Below are 18,027 nucleotides of genomic sequence, written 5' to 3'. Positions count from 1 at the left end.
CAGTTAATCTGTTTAGGTCAGAGAAGTGGAAGCATCTTCAGATGTATTTTCATGCGTTATATTTCCATGGCTGTAGGCTTTATTAAATAGAATACAAATTCTAAATTTGGACACAGAAATGTCCATAGGCTTAACACGAGGAGCCACAATGCTAACTTAGAAAATCAGGCTAGCTTCTCCAAGTTTGAATTATTCCATTGTTCTGAAGTTCTCAACGAACATTAGATGAGGACAACGGGAGACCAGCAACGATGTCGCAGGCAGGCACACCGACATTAGCAATAGCCAGTCACTCTGACTCTGTCCAAAGTGACAAGCACTCAATTTGTGATAATGTGTTGGATCAGTGAGGGCAGCCAAAAGAGACCATCTAGGTCAGTGTAAATCACCAAAAACTTAGCTAGAGCCCTCCGGGTTGGCCTTTTCAGTACTCTGAATGGTATGAATTAGGCTCTTTGAGAGAAGGTTTGAATCTTAAGCAATCTGCCCAGTGGTGAGTACATGTTGTTTGAAGTTTGAAGTACAGTAGACATATACAGAGCTGTAGCCATTGTCAAAGATCTGTGCTGATTCCCCGGCCCTTGATGGCGAGCATGCTGATGTTAGCGTAAGGGCCGATTGATTTAATTTCTTGTCTTTTGGGGCTTTTGGCAAATGCAAACATTGCACTTAGAACAAAGTTTTTTGTGATTAACTCATAATTGTATTTGTCCTGTTGAAAATGATGTTAAATAAAAAATTAAAAAAACATTGTTTGGAGGATGCGGGCATCGATCCCGCTACCTCTCGCATGCTAAGCGAGCGCTCTACCATTTGAGCTAATCCCCCGACGTCCAGCCTTTCTCATACACTCAATTTTTAGACTGTATGATACGTCCATATTATATAAATTTCTCACATTAATGAGTCACAGTCACAAAGAATTATTATAATGATTCTGAATATATAATAACATTGTAGTTTAATACGACAAACTGTGAGCTATGACAAAACAGAAACTACAAGCCCCAGTGTGCAACATAGGGATTTCTATAGTTTCGATTGTGAAGAACGAAGAAGGCGGGGTAAAGCATTTGTCAGAGCAACATGGCGAGCGGGGTTGGCAGTGAGTATTGTACCCCGTTCTGTAAATAAAAAGCATTTATCCAGCTATTCAGGGTTTAAACAAAAAAGGAAACTTAAAGGAAAAAATCATGCATCAGTAGCATATTTAAATGTATCGGCTCTGTCACTGGCAATGATTCAGAGTGTTAGCTAGGTAACTCGGTAGCCTGCGTGTATGAAACTGAATGACAAAACAAATTCGCTAAAAAGTGCTAGCTTGCTTACAAGCTTGGATGTGGTGTTTTGTGTCGATTCTGTTGCAGCAAGTCGTTTTCAGCTACACGTCTTATAAGTTTGATTTGTTCATTTATAACGTTACAGCAACGTAACGTCAGGAAAAATCTATTATGATGTATGCTTATTAATAGATGTTGTTACAGTCGGCTGGCTAGCTGGTTACACGCCCCTCATTTCCATTAGTTAGCGTTTGTCAGAAGTGTGTATTGTCAAGTTATTCACGTGAATATATCCAAACCTCCTTTTTTGTCGTTGTCCTGTGCAGCATTGCGGACATAAGCTATTTAGCTCGTAGTATATGTATTTTTTAACCTGCTACCTAATTGCTTTTTATTACTAAAAAAAAATACGCGTTTAGAACAACATTAAGTATTATTTTAGGCAACATAGGTCTCTGCCCTCCCTATATTTTCCGAACTGTATGAATCATAGCACTGTCTCCATCATTCCTGTACTCTCGTCTCCGTTTTTGTCCCCGCCCCCCTAGAGCACAAGCTGCTGTCTCTCGGCCCAACAGAACCCTGGTCGGTGCGAGAGAAGCTTTGCTTGGCCTCCTCCGTCATGAAAAGCGGAGACCAAAACTGGTAAATAACACAAGATGGCTTTTCGGGCCGCCTGCCTGTCTCGTCTTGTCTGTTGTTCCGAACTTGTATGAGTCTTTGTGCTTGTACACGTGTGTAGCCCTAGGGCAGATCTGTTACGCATGTCACATAGATGGGTCCTAATGATTGGATTAACACTGGTGATCAACACGTGAACATAATATGAAGATTACCGGATTTGTGGGATGTGCTGCCAACCAACATCTGCGAAAATGCAACTGGACCTTTGTATTGCGCACCATGATTGGAGCCCCACCCCCATTTATTAAAGTTTTAAAGTTTAACGGTATAGCAATAAACACCATTTTGTTACCAAAACATTTTTAAATCCAAAATGAGGAGATATCGATTAGTCTTTAATGAAGAAAGAACATCAAAATATGATTTATGTAAAATATGGGTAAATGACAGAATTCAAATAAAACTCCACTAGTCTCTAGACAAGGAAAGGTCTCTAATTTTTGTATCGCCCAGTAATATGTTCATTTTCTAATATTCACAAATATTGATGATTGTCAGAGTTGTTTTGAGACATTTTTCATGTCATGATATTTTTTCTGATAGTCGAGAGAAAGTGCATCTCTGGCATCAACACCCTGTCTTACAGCAACCGTGTTGACTGTTTTCTCTTGGTAAGCATGGTATTCTGTGTTAGCCAGATACTATGGCTATATCTGTGGTGCAGGGTCAGGCATGGGACTTTTTTTTGGGATATTTAAATTGGATGGATGTCTGCTGTCTTGCTTTGACCAATTTGTAATACATTTTGACACTGATTGGAATGAGTAATTTCTTGGTTGTGTTCCAGCCTTCACTGGGAGAAGGTTAAGTTGTGTACTGTACAATAAATGCATGTTGTAATTAAAACTTGAAATGAGCCCAATCAATGGTGTTTTGTTTGCTGTTTTTCACTGACACAGAATATAGCTAATATTGTGACACATATATGGTGTAATTGTAAATACAAATATTTACTACATCATTTACTTTTTTTGTCAGAAAACACTCAGATAATAATATATAATAATATATTATTATTATTATCATTATTAATAATAATAATAATAATAATAATAATAATAATATATATATATATATATATATATAAAACATATTTCCAAATACATTCAAATATTCAAACAACATGTATTTGTTAATAAGGTATTTTAAAATACTTTGATTTTGAAGTACTTTAAATATGCATTTGACCCAAGTCTACTAGGAGTGGTCACTGAGTGTACCTGGATCAGCCAGGATCACTTATTTGTTTTTGTTACTGTTGTGCTTGCTGTGTCTCCCTCTGTGTCAACACTGTTCTGTTTTACTGTTCTTTGTCTTCTCTTCATGTATTTGTTCATTATTTAGCATAGGAGATGGCAGAGCCACAGATACATTAAACTATTTTAACACACTGTCCATTTACTGAGCTGGCTATTTTACTGAAATAATTCAGGTTAAATGTCTTGTCCAAGTGTACAACAACGGTGCCCCACTTGCAAATTGAACCTTCTGGGGTTGCAAGCCTGGTTTCTTCACAAAGAACTGCACCACACTCCCATTAGGCTTGGCTGTTCAAGCGACTGTCTGTGTCTCCATGAGGTTGTATTTGTCTCAACAGCTTCAAGCTATATAGTAATGCAGAGATCTCTCTCTCTCTCTGTCTTCTAGGGTGTCGGTCAGTAGGGCCATTAAGCCCTTTGCCGAACCGGGTCGGCCCCCGGACTGGTTCTCACAGAAGGTAGGACGCACACAGAAACACACTACACACGCTAATGCCCTCACAGTGTTTGTGTCAGTCACAGTGAGCTCAAAGTATTCTGGCTGGTGGAGTTGCTGGTATATAAAGAGAATATGAAAATGAACATCTTTTTTTATCCAAATAAGACACATGCCAATGCCTAAACGCTTTAGTATGATAGTATGTAAAAATGTATTGCTCATTCTGAATGTTAGGCAAGTCTCTCCGCCCCAATACAAGCCCCTCCTTCCCTGCTTATTATGGGGACCCCCTCCCCTTTTAATATTAACAGTTTAGATTTAAAATATACCTTTCAAAGCATTTTAAATAAATGGTCACAAGGATTTAACACGGAGACAGGGTAAAACAAACAAGGTTCATCAAGCGAGTTTGTTAGAAATGGGAACATTGTACAGTAAATAGTTTAAAGGTTATTATAAGTATATAAATGAACATCGCACAGCATATAATTAGCAAGATTTGGAAATATATTGGTCTTTGCCAGTCTCCATTGCGTTTTGCTTTGCTCTTTTCCTTCAAATGATAGACAATCTTTTCTAAAACCAAAGTAGCTAGTAGCATATTCTCCTGTGTTGAATAGCAGGAGTTTTTCTGTCCGATGGTGTCAAATGATTTTCTTAGCTCATAACAGTGTGGTCAGTATACATCTCTTTTGAGGTCCCTATATACTTAAATGTGCAGTAGGTCCAAGTAATACAAAGTTTTGCTTAAAACTAAGGTTAACCAAAAACCAGTTTCCAATGATACACAGCTTTGGGGTAGGTACTGACAGCCATGGCATTACCCCCAAAGCTCTTAACAGCAGCTCAGCATGAGTTCCTGGTTCAGATCTTTTCCAAACTTTGTTTTTCCAACTGCACTTAATTCACAGGACTCCTTTCCACCTTTGCCCTTGGCCTAATATTGAATATGCTGACAGGACATGGTGAATGTGTTGAATCAGGATAGCTGTTTCTGTCACTTCTTGTTGAGCTGTTACTGGTTCTAAAAATGACTGCTATGCTTATAGTTATGTTTCATCCTATTTTTTTTTACCCCTTCCAGCACTGTGCCTCCCAATACAGTGAGCTCCTGGAGACCACAGAGACGCCTAAGTGAGCCTGCTGATTTGTTGTGCTGTTCAACAAGGGGAGAGCTTATCTGTCGGTTCTTCTAAGGGCTGTGTGTTGGCATGGGGGAAGTGCATGGGGCAAGAGGGAGGGATGCTGCCTTGCTGGAACATCACAGAGGGACAATTCATTGGCTTTCAGCGATCTGTCAATGACTTTTTTTGATCAGATCGTATGATTTTAACTCCCACAGTCACAAGGTAGCACTGCCCAATTTTTGGTTCCTGAAAATTTTTTGGTTTGTGTGCGTGCGTGCGTGCGTGCGTGCGTGCATGTGTGTGTGTGCTTGCGTGTATGTGTGTGTGCACGTGCGCGTGGTGTGTGTGTGTGTGTGTGTGCATGTGTGTGTGTGTGTGCTTGCGTGTATGTGTGTGTGCACATGCGTTCGTGCGCGTGGTGTGCGTGTGTGTGTGTGTGTGCACGTGTGTTCGTGTGTGCATGTGGGTGTGTGTTCTGCGGTGTGTGTGTGCACGTGCGTTCGTGTGTGCATGTGGGTGTGTGTTCCTGCGGTGTGTGTGTGTTCTCAGGCGGAAGCGGGGGGAGAAGGGCGAGGTGGTGGAGACGGTGGAGGACGTGATCGTGCGCAGACTCACGGCAGAGAGGATCGATGAGCTGAAGAGGCTGATCAAAGAGACCCAGGAGAAACACAGGTGCGGTGATAACGCAGGTGTGCGCAGCGTAACGAGCTGCAGATGTACGCAGGTACACAGGCGAAGCGCAGTGACTGGTTCAGGTCAGTAGCTCGCTGATGGTGCGCACATGCGCCATCCTGTTTTCATGTGTGTGAAGCCTCACTTTCACACTGCGCTTCAGTCGGGCCCCCATAGACCAGGGATCTCAGCCTCCAACCCCAGAGGGCTGCTGTGTCTGCTGGTTTTTTGGCGTATTCCTGCATTTCAGTGCTTAATTTAAGTCATTGATTGGCGAAAGAGTCCGCACACCTTGTTTCCGAGGCCTACATCGGCTGCTGTTGACAGGAAATCACAGAAACCAGCGGAGACTGCGGCCCTCCAGGGCCGGAGTTTGAGACCCCTGCCTGAGACCTCGGCTGTCTGTGTTCACAGGAAGTTGAAGAAGGAGGCGGAGCTGATCCAGGCCGGCCATCTGGACTCAAAGCTTGACGAGCTGTGGGGGGAGATCGTACAGTAAGAGATGCCAGTCTGCTCCCTGCCCATCCTGTCTCATCAGTTCAGTGCCTGACCGACAGGAGGCCTGCAAGCGTTTAACTGTCAGCTGTTACATCTGTGTACAGAAAGAAGAAAACGGAAGAGGAGGAGGCGGAGCTTAAGAAGAAAGCCACCGATGCGGCCTATCAAGGTACAGAATCTAACCACCACCAATCAGTCTCATGCTTCTCCTTTTCTCCCTTCTCCCTCTGGCCCTCTCGTTCTTCCTTTTGTCTATCAGTCCCTCTCTGGAAGTGTTAGCAATAGCATCAACTTAATATGAAACATTGACATTCGCTAGCAACAGAATGAAGTGAAATGATATGAATGTATAGCCTCGTATTAGCCTGAGGAAACGATGACATAAGCAAAATGGCGGAAAATCCAGCTACGGTCCCTTTCCCTGCCAGCACGGCAGGCGGTGAAGAACACCCCCAAACGGGTCCCCAGCGTGACGGTACGGTCCCCTCCGGGGGCCAGCTCCCCCAGCTTGGAGTTCCCCCTGGTGGACCCGCCCCAGCCCGTTCCCGAGGACCCAGGTGCCACACCCGCGGTGAGTTCCTCTGTCTCTAACCTCCCCCATCCTCCCACCCTCTGATACCACAGTTCCTATAACCCTGGACAATTTACAAAAATAGCTTATTAAAATATTTTGAAAGTAATGCCGGAAAATGTAGTTCTGCCTTCAGTAGTGGTACTGTAGCTCAAAATAGCTTTGCCCATTGCACCAAAACTAAAAAAATATATATACATTTGTCATTAATGCACCATTAAAAATGTATAGTGTCTGCAATTTAATGGAGCCACAACATTGACCTCTCATTCCTCTCACCTGTAAATCGAACCAACAGCCAGCAGTTTGCAGAGCTCAATACTCAGAGCACCGCTGCCCGCCTCTCTGCACAAGATGAAACGTGACTCCTTCCCTTCGTGCCCCTCTTCCCGTGTCACTTCCTGCACCGCCGCTCTTACCACTTCCTGTTCCTCCTCCAGGCTCCAGGACCGGCAGTGTTCATGCCCCTGCCGGAGGTGGCCACGGGCCCTGGCTCGGGGGAGACGGGCCTGGGGGCGCTCCTGGACGACTCCCCCCAGAAGAAGCTCCTGGGGCAGAAGGCCACGCCCCCACCCTCCCCTCTGCTCTCCGAACTGCTGAAGAAGGGCAGCCTGCTGCCCACCAGCCCCCGACTGGTGAGAGAGAGGGAGGGAGGGGGGGGGGGGGAGAGAGAGAGGGGGGGGGGAGAGAGAGAGAGAGAGAGAGAGAGAGAGAGAGAGAGGGAGGGGGGAGAGAGGGAAAAGAAGGGGGTGGGTGGGTAGACAAAGGGATGGAGAAAAAGTGAGGGGGGATAGGGAGGGATGGACAGGTAGACAGAGAGCGATAGAGTGAGGTACAGCAAAACTTTTACATTTGGTATTTGTGTGTGTGTGCAAACATATGCATGTGAACTTACATTTTATCTTGTGCTTTATATTGGGTTAAGTGAAACTGATTTGGAAGTAGCAGATCAATTTATTTTAATTTAGATTGGAATTGGCCTGATGTCATGGAACAGCAATGCCTGTGTTTATATTTAAGGAGAGTCATGGCAATGAAGCGTAGTGTGAATTTGAAGAGGAATTTGAAGGAAAAACGGAGGGAGACAGAGGAGAGGATGAGAAAAGGGATGGATGGGAAATAAATGACAGAAGTGGAGTGGGGTAGATGAAACGGAGAGCAGGGTGCAGTCGTACCCACTCTGACGGGGTTCTGGACGGGACTGCCGGACAGACGGACGCTTGCTTTTCAGGTGGGAGAAGGAGACATCCCCGTGGGTCACGTGACCGGAGTGCTTGGACCTGACCTTCAGCTCGTGGCCTCTGCCATGTCTGTTTCCCAAGCAACAGGTAACCATGCCAACTGCTTCCTTTAAACTACTCCGAAGAGGCTTGTGTGACACTGATTCTCAGACGCTTGGTTGTGCACCTCCAGGGGGCGCAGTACCTGCTACACTGCCGCTCAAAGAAGTGAGGACTGAATGCACACACTCACATACAGCTGAACCTTAACTCCTGCACTAGGCCCACACGCACGCACACACACACACACACACACACACACACTTGTTTTTGTTACGTCTTGGGGACACATGGCTAAGAGGTGCCTCATGGGGATGCCCTTTTCTGTTCATGCTACAAGTAAGACCTTGAGCTATTTCAGACACGTAGCCCTCTATTAACAAAAAAATCACATGTCCAGGATATTATAAAGCAAGGGTAGCTGACAGGGGACTTGTTAAGTTGCTCTTCTGGGGACTTATGATATCATAAGTAAGCGCACAGGTTTGTGATGTCATAGTGTGCACATGGGCACACACACACACACAACTGAACCACAACTCCAGCAGTTGGTACACACACACGCACACATGTGTATTTGCGTGCTCGTTCGTTGCCACGGTTGAGTGTGCTCTTGTTATGATGTGTTTGCTCAAGGCCTTGCTGCTCTCTCTGTGCCGTGTCCGTGCGTCCGTCCGTCCGTGTGGCAGGTGCTCCCACGCTGTCTCGCCTGCTGGAGGCTGGCCCCGCCCAGTTCCCCTCCCCCCTGGGCTCGCTGGCCGCCGCCGACCCGCCCAACACCCCCCCCACTGCTGCCACGCTCCCCACACAGGACACCCCCTCCTCGCTCAATACAGGTCTCTCTCTCTCTCTCTCTCTCTCTTTTTCTGCCTCTCTGTCTCTCCCTTCCCCCCCTTTCTCCCTCTCTCTCTCTGTCTGTCTGCCTCTCTGTCTCTCTCTCCCTCCCTCTCCTTCCCTCTCCCTCTCTCTCTGTCTGCCTCTCTCCCTCTCTCTCTGTCTGTCTGCCTCTCTGTCTCTCTCTCTCTCTCTCTCTCTCTCTCACTCATTCTTGTCTATTTTGTCGGCTGATTTAAGGCAGAAGCGAATGACCGTGTACCATGTCTGTGCCCGTACAGGCGCGGACGCCCGGTTGGCTCCCGTGGGGAGCCCCCCGGCGGGTGAGGGGAAGGCGGGCGAGCTGGGCGAGGAAGACCTGGTCACCGTGTCCTACATGGGTGACGAGCTGGACCTGGAGACCGTGGGAGACATCATCGCCATCATAGAGGAGAAGGTCATCAGCTGACCCCCCTCTCTTACATACTCACCATAGAGCTCAGGGTGTTAAGCAGACCTCCTGGAGACACGCAGATGCCGCACTGTCTCTGCGCCGTGTTTCATGCTAGAGAAACTGAAACTGTGTCATGACTCACTGAGGGTTAGCTTGATCTCGTCCTGATCTGGCCTGGTGCTACCGCTGCACGAGACTACAAGCAAAGTCTGCAATAGGAAAAAAGGAAAAGTGTCTCACTCTCCATCTCTCCTCTTCTTTGACTTTTTCTTACTCTTTCTCCCTCCCTTCTCTTTTTCTCTCTCTGCATTCTCTCCCTGGGTTCCCATCTTTGTCTATGCCTCTGCCTTTCCTTCTCTCCCTCCGTTCCCCTCTCTCCCAGGTGGATGACAACGCGGAGGCCCTGGACGCTGCTGCCGTGGAGGCGGCCCTGTCTCTGTGTGAGGAGGCGGTGGACAGCCACACCCTCCCGGGCCCCTGGGAGCCGGGGCCCTTCAAACCGCCCGAGTCCGGCCCCTCCTCCGCCAACTGCGGCCTCGACCTGAAGCACGAAGCCAGAGGCTCCGCCCCCCTGGTATCTGGCCCCGCCCACCACGACAGCGCACCCATTCACCCCCACACCACGCCTGCTCCTTCCTCCTCTTTCGGCCTGGACCCCGTCCACGCCCCGGGGGCGCGCCTCGACCCCAACCTGCAGGGCGGGGCCAGCAGGGAGGAGGGGCAGAGGGAGGGAAGCCCCGCCTCCTCCCTCATCAGCATCAAGTGTGAGAGCGAGGAGTGGGCCGGAGGTGACACGCCTTGCCCAGGTGTGTAAGAATATACGCACACATACTTACATACTTACTCACACTCATTTACATATATACCTGCTTATACATTAACACACACATACTCACTCACTCTCATTTACACATACACTTGCTCATACATTAACACACACATACACACTCACTCTCATTTACACACACACTTGCACATACATTAACACACATACACACTCACACTCATGTACACATACACTTGCTCATACATTAACACACGCATACACACTCATGTACACATACACTTGCATATTAACACACACATACACACTCACTCTCATTTACACATACACTTGCTCATACATTAACACACGCATACACACTCATGTACACATACACTTGCACATTAACACACACATACACACTCACACTCATGTACACATACACTTGCACATACATTAACACACACATACACACTCACACTCATGTACACATACACTTGCACATACATTAACACACACATACACACTCATGTACACATACACTTGCACATTAACACAGCGTTTCCCAACCTTTTTCCTTCTGCGGCACACTTTCCACATTTACAGAATCTCATGGCACACCATGCCGACAGAAAAAAACCGCGAGCGATGTACTGACGTTGATGTGACGTGTCAGCAGTAGGCCTAAATGTTCTTTTGGGGTTTGAGTTAAGCGATATCCATTTAAATGACATTTATTTATAAATGGGATTTGTTCATTTAGGTTTTTTTAATTCATTTGAACATTAAAATTTTTTTAAGGATTTTTCACACGGCACACCTGACCTCGCCTGACGGCACACCGGAGCGCCACAGCACACCGGTTGGGAAACGCTGCATTAACACACACATACACACTCACTCGCACTCATTTACACATGCACTTGCACGTACATTAACACACACATACACATACACAAACACATGTACTTGCGTACATGCATTGTGTAATTCCCGTATGACTGTAGTCTGCTCTTCCCACCTCTCCCTCTCCTCCCACCTTTTACTTTGATCAGAGCTTTGTCTTTAGTTTTTTTTATTACTTGATTTGTTTCAGAATTTGACCTTTCTCAAAAAGCTGTGTATTCTACAAAATGTTAGGCTAAATAAAGATGCTGAACAGAATGTTGAATTCAGAACTTTTGAAACCCGAGTCTCTCTCTCTCACTCACTCCCACAGAATCCGTGACAGAGGATGGCTTGGCATCAGGGCAGCACTCCAAGGTACCCCTGCCCCCACAAACAGGAAGCTGAATTAATAAAGGTCCAATAGCAACACAACAGAAACTGCATACAAATATTCCAATACATTAATCTTTACTGTAATAATGGCCTGTGTGGTCTACATTTTACTTGCTGTATGTCCAGCTCAGGACGTGAGCCCTGCTCAGTGGCACAGCAGCGCAGCAGGGATTTGAACCTGCAATCCTCCAATCACGTTTCCGGGTCCTTAAACCTCTCTGGCTCCGGCTCTCTCTCTCTTTTCCCCAGGTGAAGGAGGAGGACGGAGGGAGCGACGGGGAGGACGGGAGCATGTCTGAGATGAAGGGGTGCGGAGAGGGGGACGGCGGGGAGGAGTGTGGGGGGGACGGGGAGGGGCCTGAGGCCTACCTGTCGGAGGCGGAGCTGGAGCCGCCGGCCAGTGAGAGCGAGGACGGGTACAGCCTCCACACCGCCTCCTCCCTGCAGATGCACAACACTGCCGACTCCATCCCCAGCAGCCCCGCCTCCTCACAGTTGTAAGTCGCTGCGCTGCTCTTAGTCCCGCCCACTTCGCAACACTGCGATTAGCCACGCGTTCTTCACTATACGGTACTAATCTAAGCCCCACCCTCTTGGCTATAGTGCTCTTATTCATTCTGCCCTCCCACCATACCGCCTAGTCCTGCCCCTTCACCACACAGCTCACACCATTTGCAATGCTGTTCTTAGTCCTGCCTCCATCAAGATACCACTCTGAGTTCATTATTACACGTCTGTTCAGGGTTCTTTAGCTATTATCTTTCTTTTTGGATGGCCTTTTGAGATAATAATGCCATAGGCCAGAGGTGGCCAACCCAGGTCCTGGAAAGCTACAGGGTATCTGCTGGTTTTGGCTCTTAAATGATCAAGTAAAGCAGTCGATTACAGTTAACTCACCTCACCTGGTTTCTTTGGTCTATGTGGTTGTTGTATTTAAGGTGAAAGCTTTGCAGGACCTGGGTTGCCCTTTCCTGCGGTATACATCGCGGTGTAAAGATTAGCTCGACAGTGGTATTTACTTTTGTTTATACAATACAGTTTGGTTTTCTCATTTTAACTTTACACTTGCTGATTATAAATGGACCTTCTCTGCTTTATTGGTGACGGAAGCTGTCAGTATTACCTCTGAAGCTGTCTGCAGTAAGTCTGAAGCTGTCTGCAGTAAATCTGAAGCTGTCTGTAATAAGTCTGAAGCAGTCTGCAGTAAATCTGAAGCTGTCTGTAATAGGTCTGAAGCTGTCTGCAGTAAATCTGAAGCTGTCTGTAATAGGTCTGAAGCAGTCTGCAGTAAGTCTGAAGCAGTCTGTAGTAAGTCTGAAGCTGTCTGTAGTAAGTCTGAAGCTGTTTGTAGTAAGTCTGAAGCTGTCAGTATTACCTCTGAAGCTGTCTGTAATAAGTCTGAAGCTGTCTGCAGTAAATCTGAAGCTGTCTGTAATAAGTCTGAAGCAGTCTGCAGTAAATCTGAAGCTGTCTGTAATAAGTCTGAAGCTGTCTGCAGTATATCTGAAGCTGTCTGTAATAGGTCTGAAGCTGTCTGCAGTAAATCTGAAGCTGTCTGTAATAGGTCTGAAGCAGTCTGCAGTAAGTCTGAAGCAGTCTGCAGTAAGTCTGAAGCTGTCTGTAGTAAGTCTGAAGCTGTTTGTAATAAGTCTGAAGCAGTCTGCAGTAAGTCTGAAGCTGTCTGTAGTAAGTCTGGAGCTGTTTGTAATAAGTCTGAAGCAGTCTGCAGTAAATCTGAAGCTGTCTGTCATAAGTCTGAAGCAGTCAGCAGTAAGTCTGAAGCTGTCTGTAGTAAGTCTGAAGCTGTTTGCAACAAGTCTGAAGCTGTCTGCAGTAAGTCTGAAGCTGTTTGCAACAAGTCTGAAGCTGTCTGCAGTAAGTCTGAAGCTGTCAGTAATAGGTCTGAAGCTGTATTGGGTAGTTGTAGTGTAAAGATTGTATAATCTCTCCTTTCCCCTTAGTTCCATGAGCAGTGAAGACCAGGAGGCAATCCAGGCGCAGAAAATCTGGAAGAAGGCCATCATGCTTGTGTGGCGAGCTGCGGCCAATCACAGGTACCGATCCAGGAAGAGACGTTAATCCGAGCTAACGAGTTTTTAAATAAACGATCAAACAAAACAAACACCACTAATGATCCCGCCAGCTATTTCTCCCGGCAAATAAGCGCTGGAATGGCTCCCGCTGGGGTGGCCTTTAGCCTGAGCTCAGGAGGGCATAAGAACGGCAGCGATTGACAATGTTTGCGGATGAAATCCATGGTTTTTGTGGGCTGTCTCTTGCAGGTATGCCAACGTGTTCCTGCAGCCAGTGACAGACGACATTGCACCCGGGTACCACAGCATCGTCCACAGGTTTCAGCATTTAAAATTTACATTCACTTAGCAGATGTTCACTGAACCAGAATGTGTTATAACACAGGGCATACAATAGGTTTAGATGTCACTTACAGGACTATACTTAAGGTTTGATGGACACCCGTATAGATGCTGAAACAACAGTAAATTACTGTAACAATAGAGGCAACCTGTCACTGCTTAAAAACAATGCTGTAGCAGACATTTCGCACTCAAGGGAAAATGCTAGTGTATGTTAGCTTTTTGAGATATATGTGTGCGTGCATGTGTGTGTGGATGTGCGTGTGTGTGTGTTTGTGTGTGTGCATGTGTGTGTGTGCGCGCGTGCGTGTGTGTGTGCGTGTGTTTTGTGTGTGCGCGTGCATGTGTGTGTTTTGTGTGCGTGTGTGTGTGTGTGTGTTTGTGTGTGTGTGCATGTGTGTGTGCGCGCGTGCGCGTGTGTTGTGTGTGTGTGTGTGTGTGTGTGTGTGTGTGTGTGTGTGTGTGCACGCTTGTGTTCCAGGCCCATGGACCTGTCCACCATTAAGAAGAACATCGAGACGGGTCTGATCCGCTCCACGGCGGAGTTCCAGCGCGACATCATGCTGATGTTCCAGAACGCGGTCATGTACAACAGCTCGGACCACGACGTGTACCACATGGCCCTGGAGATGCAGCGCGACGTCCTGGAGCAGATCCAGCAGTTCCTGGCCACCCAGCTCATCATGCAGACGTCCGAGTCCGGCATCAGCGCCAAGAGCCTGCGTGGACGAGAGTCCGCTCGCAAGCAGGACTCTACCGACAAGGTGAGAGAGAGAGAGAGTCCACCTGCAAGTAGGACTCTACCGACAAGGTGAGAGAGAGAGAGTCCACCTGCAAGTAGGACTCTACCGACAAGGTGAGAGAGAGAGAGAGAGAGAGAGTCCACCTGCAAGTAGGACTCTACCGACAAGGTGAGAGAGAGAGAGAGAGAGAGTCCACCTGCAAGTAGGACTCTACCGACAAGGTGAGAGAGAGAGAGAGAGAGAGAGTCCACCTGCAAGTAGGACTCTACCGACAAGGTGAGAGAGAGAGAGAGAGAGAGAGAGAGTCCACCTGCAAGTAGGACTCTACCGACAAGGTGAGAGAGAGAGAGAGAGAAAGGGAGTCCACCTGCAAGTAGGACTCTACCGACAAGGTGAGAGAGAGAGAGAGAGAGTCCGCCCGCAAGCAGGACTCCACCGACAAAGTGAGAGAGAGAGAGAGAGAGAGAGAGAGTCCACCTGCAAGCAGGACTCCACCGACAAGGTGAGAGAGAGAGAGAGAGAGAGAGAGTCCACCTGCAAGTAGGACTCTACCGACAAGGTGAGAAAGAGTACACCCACTCTACCGACAAGGGGAGGACAGATGGATTGTGGGTTAGAAATAATGTAATGAAGGGCTCAGTCAATACAGATGGGAGGCAGGTGAAGTCCTTGGCTCGGTGTGAGAGTGATGCGCGTTCTTGTGCCTGCGCTGACTACATGCATGAGCGCGTGCACTTGGCATCGTGCTTTCACTCGCTCCATTCAGCATCATTGCTCACGGATTCAGTTCATTTACTCTGTGAGTCTCACTGCACGGCACGGCACTGATCTGAGAACAGTGGCGCCTTGCTTACACTGTGGGGCAGGTACACAGCTTGCTGATCTGAGAAGAGTAAGTGAGGTGAGGCTCTTGAGAGGCTCACAATAAGAACCCAATGAATGTCCAGTAAGAACCCATTCACTCACACTTTCGCATGCATGTACACACGCATACCGTGACATCATTTTGAGATCTCGCTTCTTCTCTTTTAGTCCTTTCTTTTTTCCTTCTCTTGCTGTCTGTCCTTCACCCCTGCCTAAGGGTGCTATGATGCCCCGCTCCATGTCCACTCTGCACTGAACACCGACAGGTCGCACAGTGAGAAAGCAGAAGTAGTGGCTAAAGACCTGGGTCTTCCAACCACAGGGTTGTAGTTTCCAGGCCTGATTTCATACACGGAGCACTAGCTTTGTGCTTGACCTAAACTTAATAAAATGGTGTATAATCTGTAGCTATTAAGGCCTATTAAATGTCTCTTGTCAACACTTTAAAGTGTGAAATCACACGTTTGTGATTAGAATGTTTTTAATTGAACATTCTAATGGTGATGTAACAATCACTACTGATTCCAAAAAACATTCCAAAAAAAACCTACTCTTCAAAGTGTTGTAAAGCCACTCTCATGGCCTGTTAAGACACTGAGGATGTGTGGCATAGTTTGGTATCGAATCCAGACTGAAGCTGGCTGCCTCGAAGGGCATGGGGGGGCGGGGGGGCGGCGGGGGGGGGGGGGGGGGGGTTGAGTGACAGCAGCTTCTTGCTTTCCTTTGGCCCTGTGGCCTCTGGCTCCTCCCTCTCTCTTCAGTGTGTGAGCATGCTGTATCGTCATTGTGTGTGTGTGTATATAATGTGTGGGTGTGGTGTGGTGTATGTGAATGTGTAATTTGTTTGAAGTATGTGTGTAGTGTGTGTGTATATAATCTGTGGGTGTGGTGTGTATGTGAATGTGTATGTAGTATGTGTGTGTGTAGTATGTGTTATTTCTTCTCTCTGACTTTGTTGTTTGTCCTCTCACAGGACAGTGTCCCAATGGCCTCTCCTGCCTTCCTTCTCTCTCTCTTTGTAAGTATCTGTTATCTGCAGCGTACAGGAGTACACACACTCTGGGGGAAAACAGATACCGCCACAAGGACTACACACACACACACGCAGACACACACACAACATCCCTAACATTCCCTAACAAATACCTGCACACACCATCCCTTACAAGCACCACACACATGCCTGAACACCACATGCTCTCTATTAGACACACTCACCCCTTGCACATTGACACTGTGACTGCATTTAAAGGACATAGTTTTAGACACTCGTGTTGTACTCTCAGTGAGTGAGCTGGTGATCCAGTCAGTGGAAACAGTGGGAAACGCTCTGTACCAGTATATTAGCTGTGTCTTAGGGTAGAAGGAAGCCTCAGTGTCCTCTGTACAACTCTGCGGGACAACAGCGCCCCCTGTGTGGTACTGCATCACTCATGTTTAATGGTCAGGTGAAGTGTGTAGGTGAAGTGTCAGTGTCTTCATGTACTGGGCTATAGGTTTGCTTGTGTAAAAGGGTGGTAGTACGTTCCTGTTCGTGAACACGCACAGAACAATCGCCATTACGTTACATTTTAACAGATGCTGTAATCTACAGGGGCAAAAAAAAAAGTATGTACGCACTTCCAAGTAGTCTGAGTGCAACAGGACTACGGAAATGTATTAGAAGGACCTGTAGTTGTGTAGCAAGGACCGCAAGAATATGCAGTGCCGTTAGCATAGCCATACTGTGTCCTGAGGTTTTGACTGACACAGAGCTGACCTTCAGAGCTCCCTCCTCCGTTCGTTCTCTCTGCTGCAGGATGGGGGCAGCAGGGGGCGCCGCTGTGCCATTGAAGCAGACCTGAAGATGAAGAAGTGAACTGCAGGGAGGGATAAAAACTGTGCCGTGTAAACGTCCGTAAAGGGATTTTTAAAAAACGTCCGTTTCATTTGCGGTGACCGAGGCTCACTGACGCAAAAAAAAAGAAACCGGGCCACTTTTATTGCTGGGCCTCCGTTATGTCCCAGCTTTTCATTGGTCTAAGGAGAAGTGATGTCACAATGGCGAGCTAGACTGAAGTGGAGGGGGAGGGCGGGACCAGTCTGCGCTGTGTATCGTCTCTGTAGGGAAAGTACGGACAGGGAAGAAACACCATTCTGTGCGTGCGTTCGTTTTAACTCAACAAATACAGAAACGGAAAGGCAAAAACATTACTGTGTGTATCCGTTCCATGTTGTCGTATTAACAGCGTGTAGTTTTGTAGTCACATCTCCCCTTGTACATATATACTGCTATGTTGCCTGCTTGTGTGTGTTTTTTAACTGTGAATGTGCCTAAAAAAATAAATATGATCAAGAAAAAATGTGTGTGACCTGACTGTCTACAAACTGGGTAAAATATTTTGGGGGAGATACTTAAAAACATCCAGAACATAATTCACTGGTGTACAGTAAAGTCTCGTAAACTGCATTTTAGATAAGTACATCTCCTGTTCTACTGTTTTTTTCCTCTCCAATATTTAAAAAATTGTTGGCCAAGTCCTTGATACTGATTTGAAAAACACCTCCCTGGAGTATTTCTGCACTTGCATTTTAGTTTTGTACTTTTTAGATTCAGTTTAGTATTACACAATGGCTTCCAAACTGAGCAGATGACCACATACTGAGAGAATACATTTGATGACCTCACCCCTGATTCAAACGTAGCAAAATGTTTCTGTTTTACATATGCAAAAACAACTGCGTTTACAGTGCATGTTACAGCTGGAGGGTTACATCTGGCTGACGAAACTGCTGTGGTTGGATAATGTTCTGGGTGGATGGAAAGGGGGCTGAGTGGACAGGGAGGCACTGTGGTAGATCTTACGTAATTATCACTGATCTTTGAGGATGCTGCCCGTTCTGAACCCTGAGCTAGAGAACACACAAAAACCATGGAAACCAGT

At 46.8% G+C, this 18,027-nt stretch overlaps 1 protein-coding gene and 1 non-coding gene across 6 annotated transcripts; one reads left to right on the top strand and one right to left on the bottom strand.

Annotated features, from left to right (window-relative positions):
- Window positions 1–755: 755 nt before the first annotated feature.
- Window positions 756–828, bottom strand: trnaa-agc. Its single transcript has one exon. It is a non-coding gene; the product is annotated as a tRNA-Ala (tRNA).
- A 96-nt stretch (window positions 829–924) lies between these two features.
- On the top strand, window positions 925–17,445 carry LOC118236004 (bromodomain containing 8). Of its 5 annotated transcripts, none has more exons than XR_004766960.1 (20): window positions 927–1,105; window positions 1,829–1,925; window positions 3,612–3,681; window positions 4,747–4,796; window positions 5,339–5,461; window positions 5,876–5,956; window positions 6,064–6,128; window positions 6,388–6,530; window positions 6,971–7,165; window positions 7,762–7,858; window positions 8,500–8,646; window positions 8,926–9,080; window positions 9,460–9,883; window positions 11,060–11,103; window positions 11,371–11,618; window positions 13,083–13,175; window positions 13,404–13,472; window positions 13,978–14,307; window positions 14,408–14,798; window positions 16,902–17,445. XR_004766960.1 is itself a non-coding variant. In XM_035433978.1 (20 exons), exons 1-20 carry the CDS (start codon window positions 1,087–1,089, stop codon window positions 16,959–16,961), a joined length of 2,508 nt encoding a protein of 835 aa, XP_035289869.1. In that variant the 5' UTR covers window positions 928–1,086; the 3' UTR covers window positions 16,962–17,445. The 5 variants fall into 5 exon arrangements, 3 of the variants coding, with proteins under 3 accessions (XP_035289868.1, XP_035289869.1, XP_035289870.1); XR_004766959.1 differs by having other exon boundaries at window positions 14,353–14,798; XM_035433978.1 differs by lacking the exon at window positions 14,408–14,798 and adding an exon at window positions 16,077–16,121 and having other exon boundaries at window positions 928–1,105; window positions 13,978–14,260.
- Window positions 17,446–18,027: the final 582 nt, after the last annotated feature.

This window comes from Anguilla anguilla, chromosome 9, assembly GCF_013347855.1.
Source record: "Anguilla anguilla isolate fAngAng1 chromosome 9, fAngAng1.pri, whole genome shotgun sequence".
Classification (NCBI taxonomy): Eukaryota; Metazoa; Chordata; class Actinopteri; order Anguilliformes; family Anguillidae; genus Anguilla; species Anguilla anguilla.
This window is presented reverse-complemented; position numbering and strand designations above follow the sequence as displayed.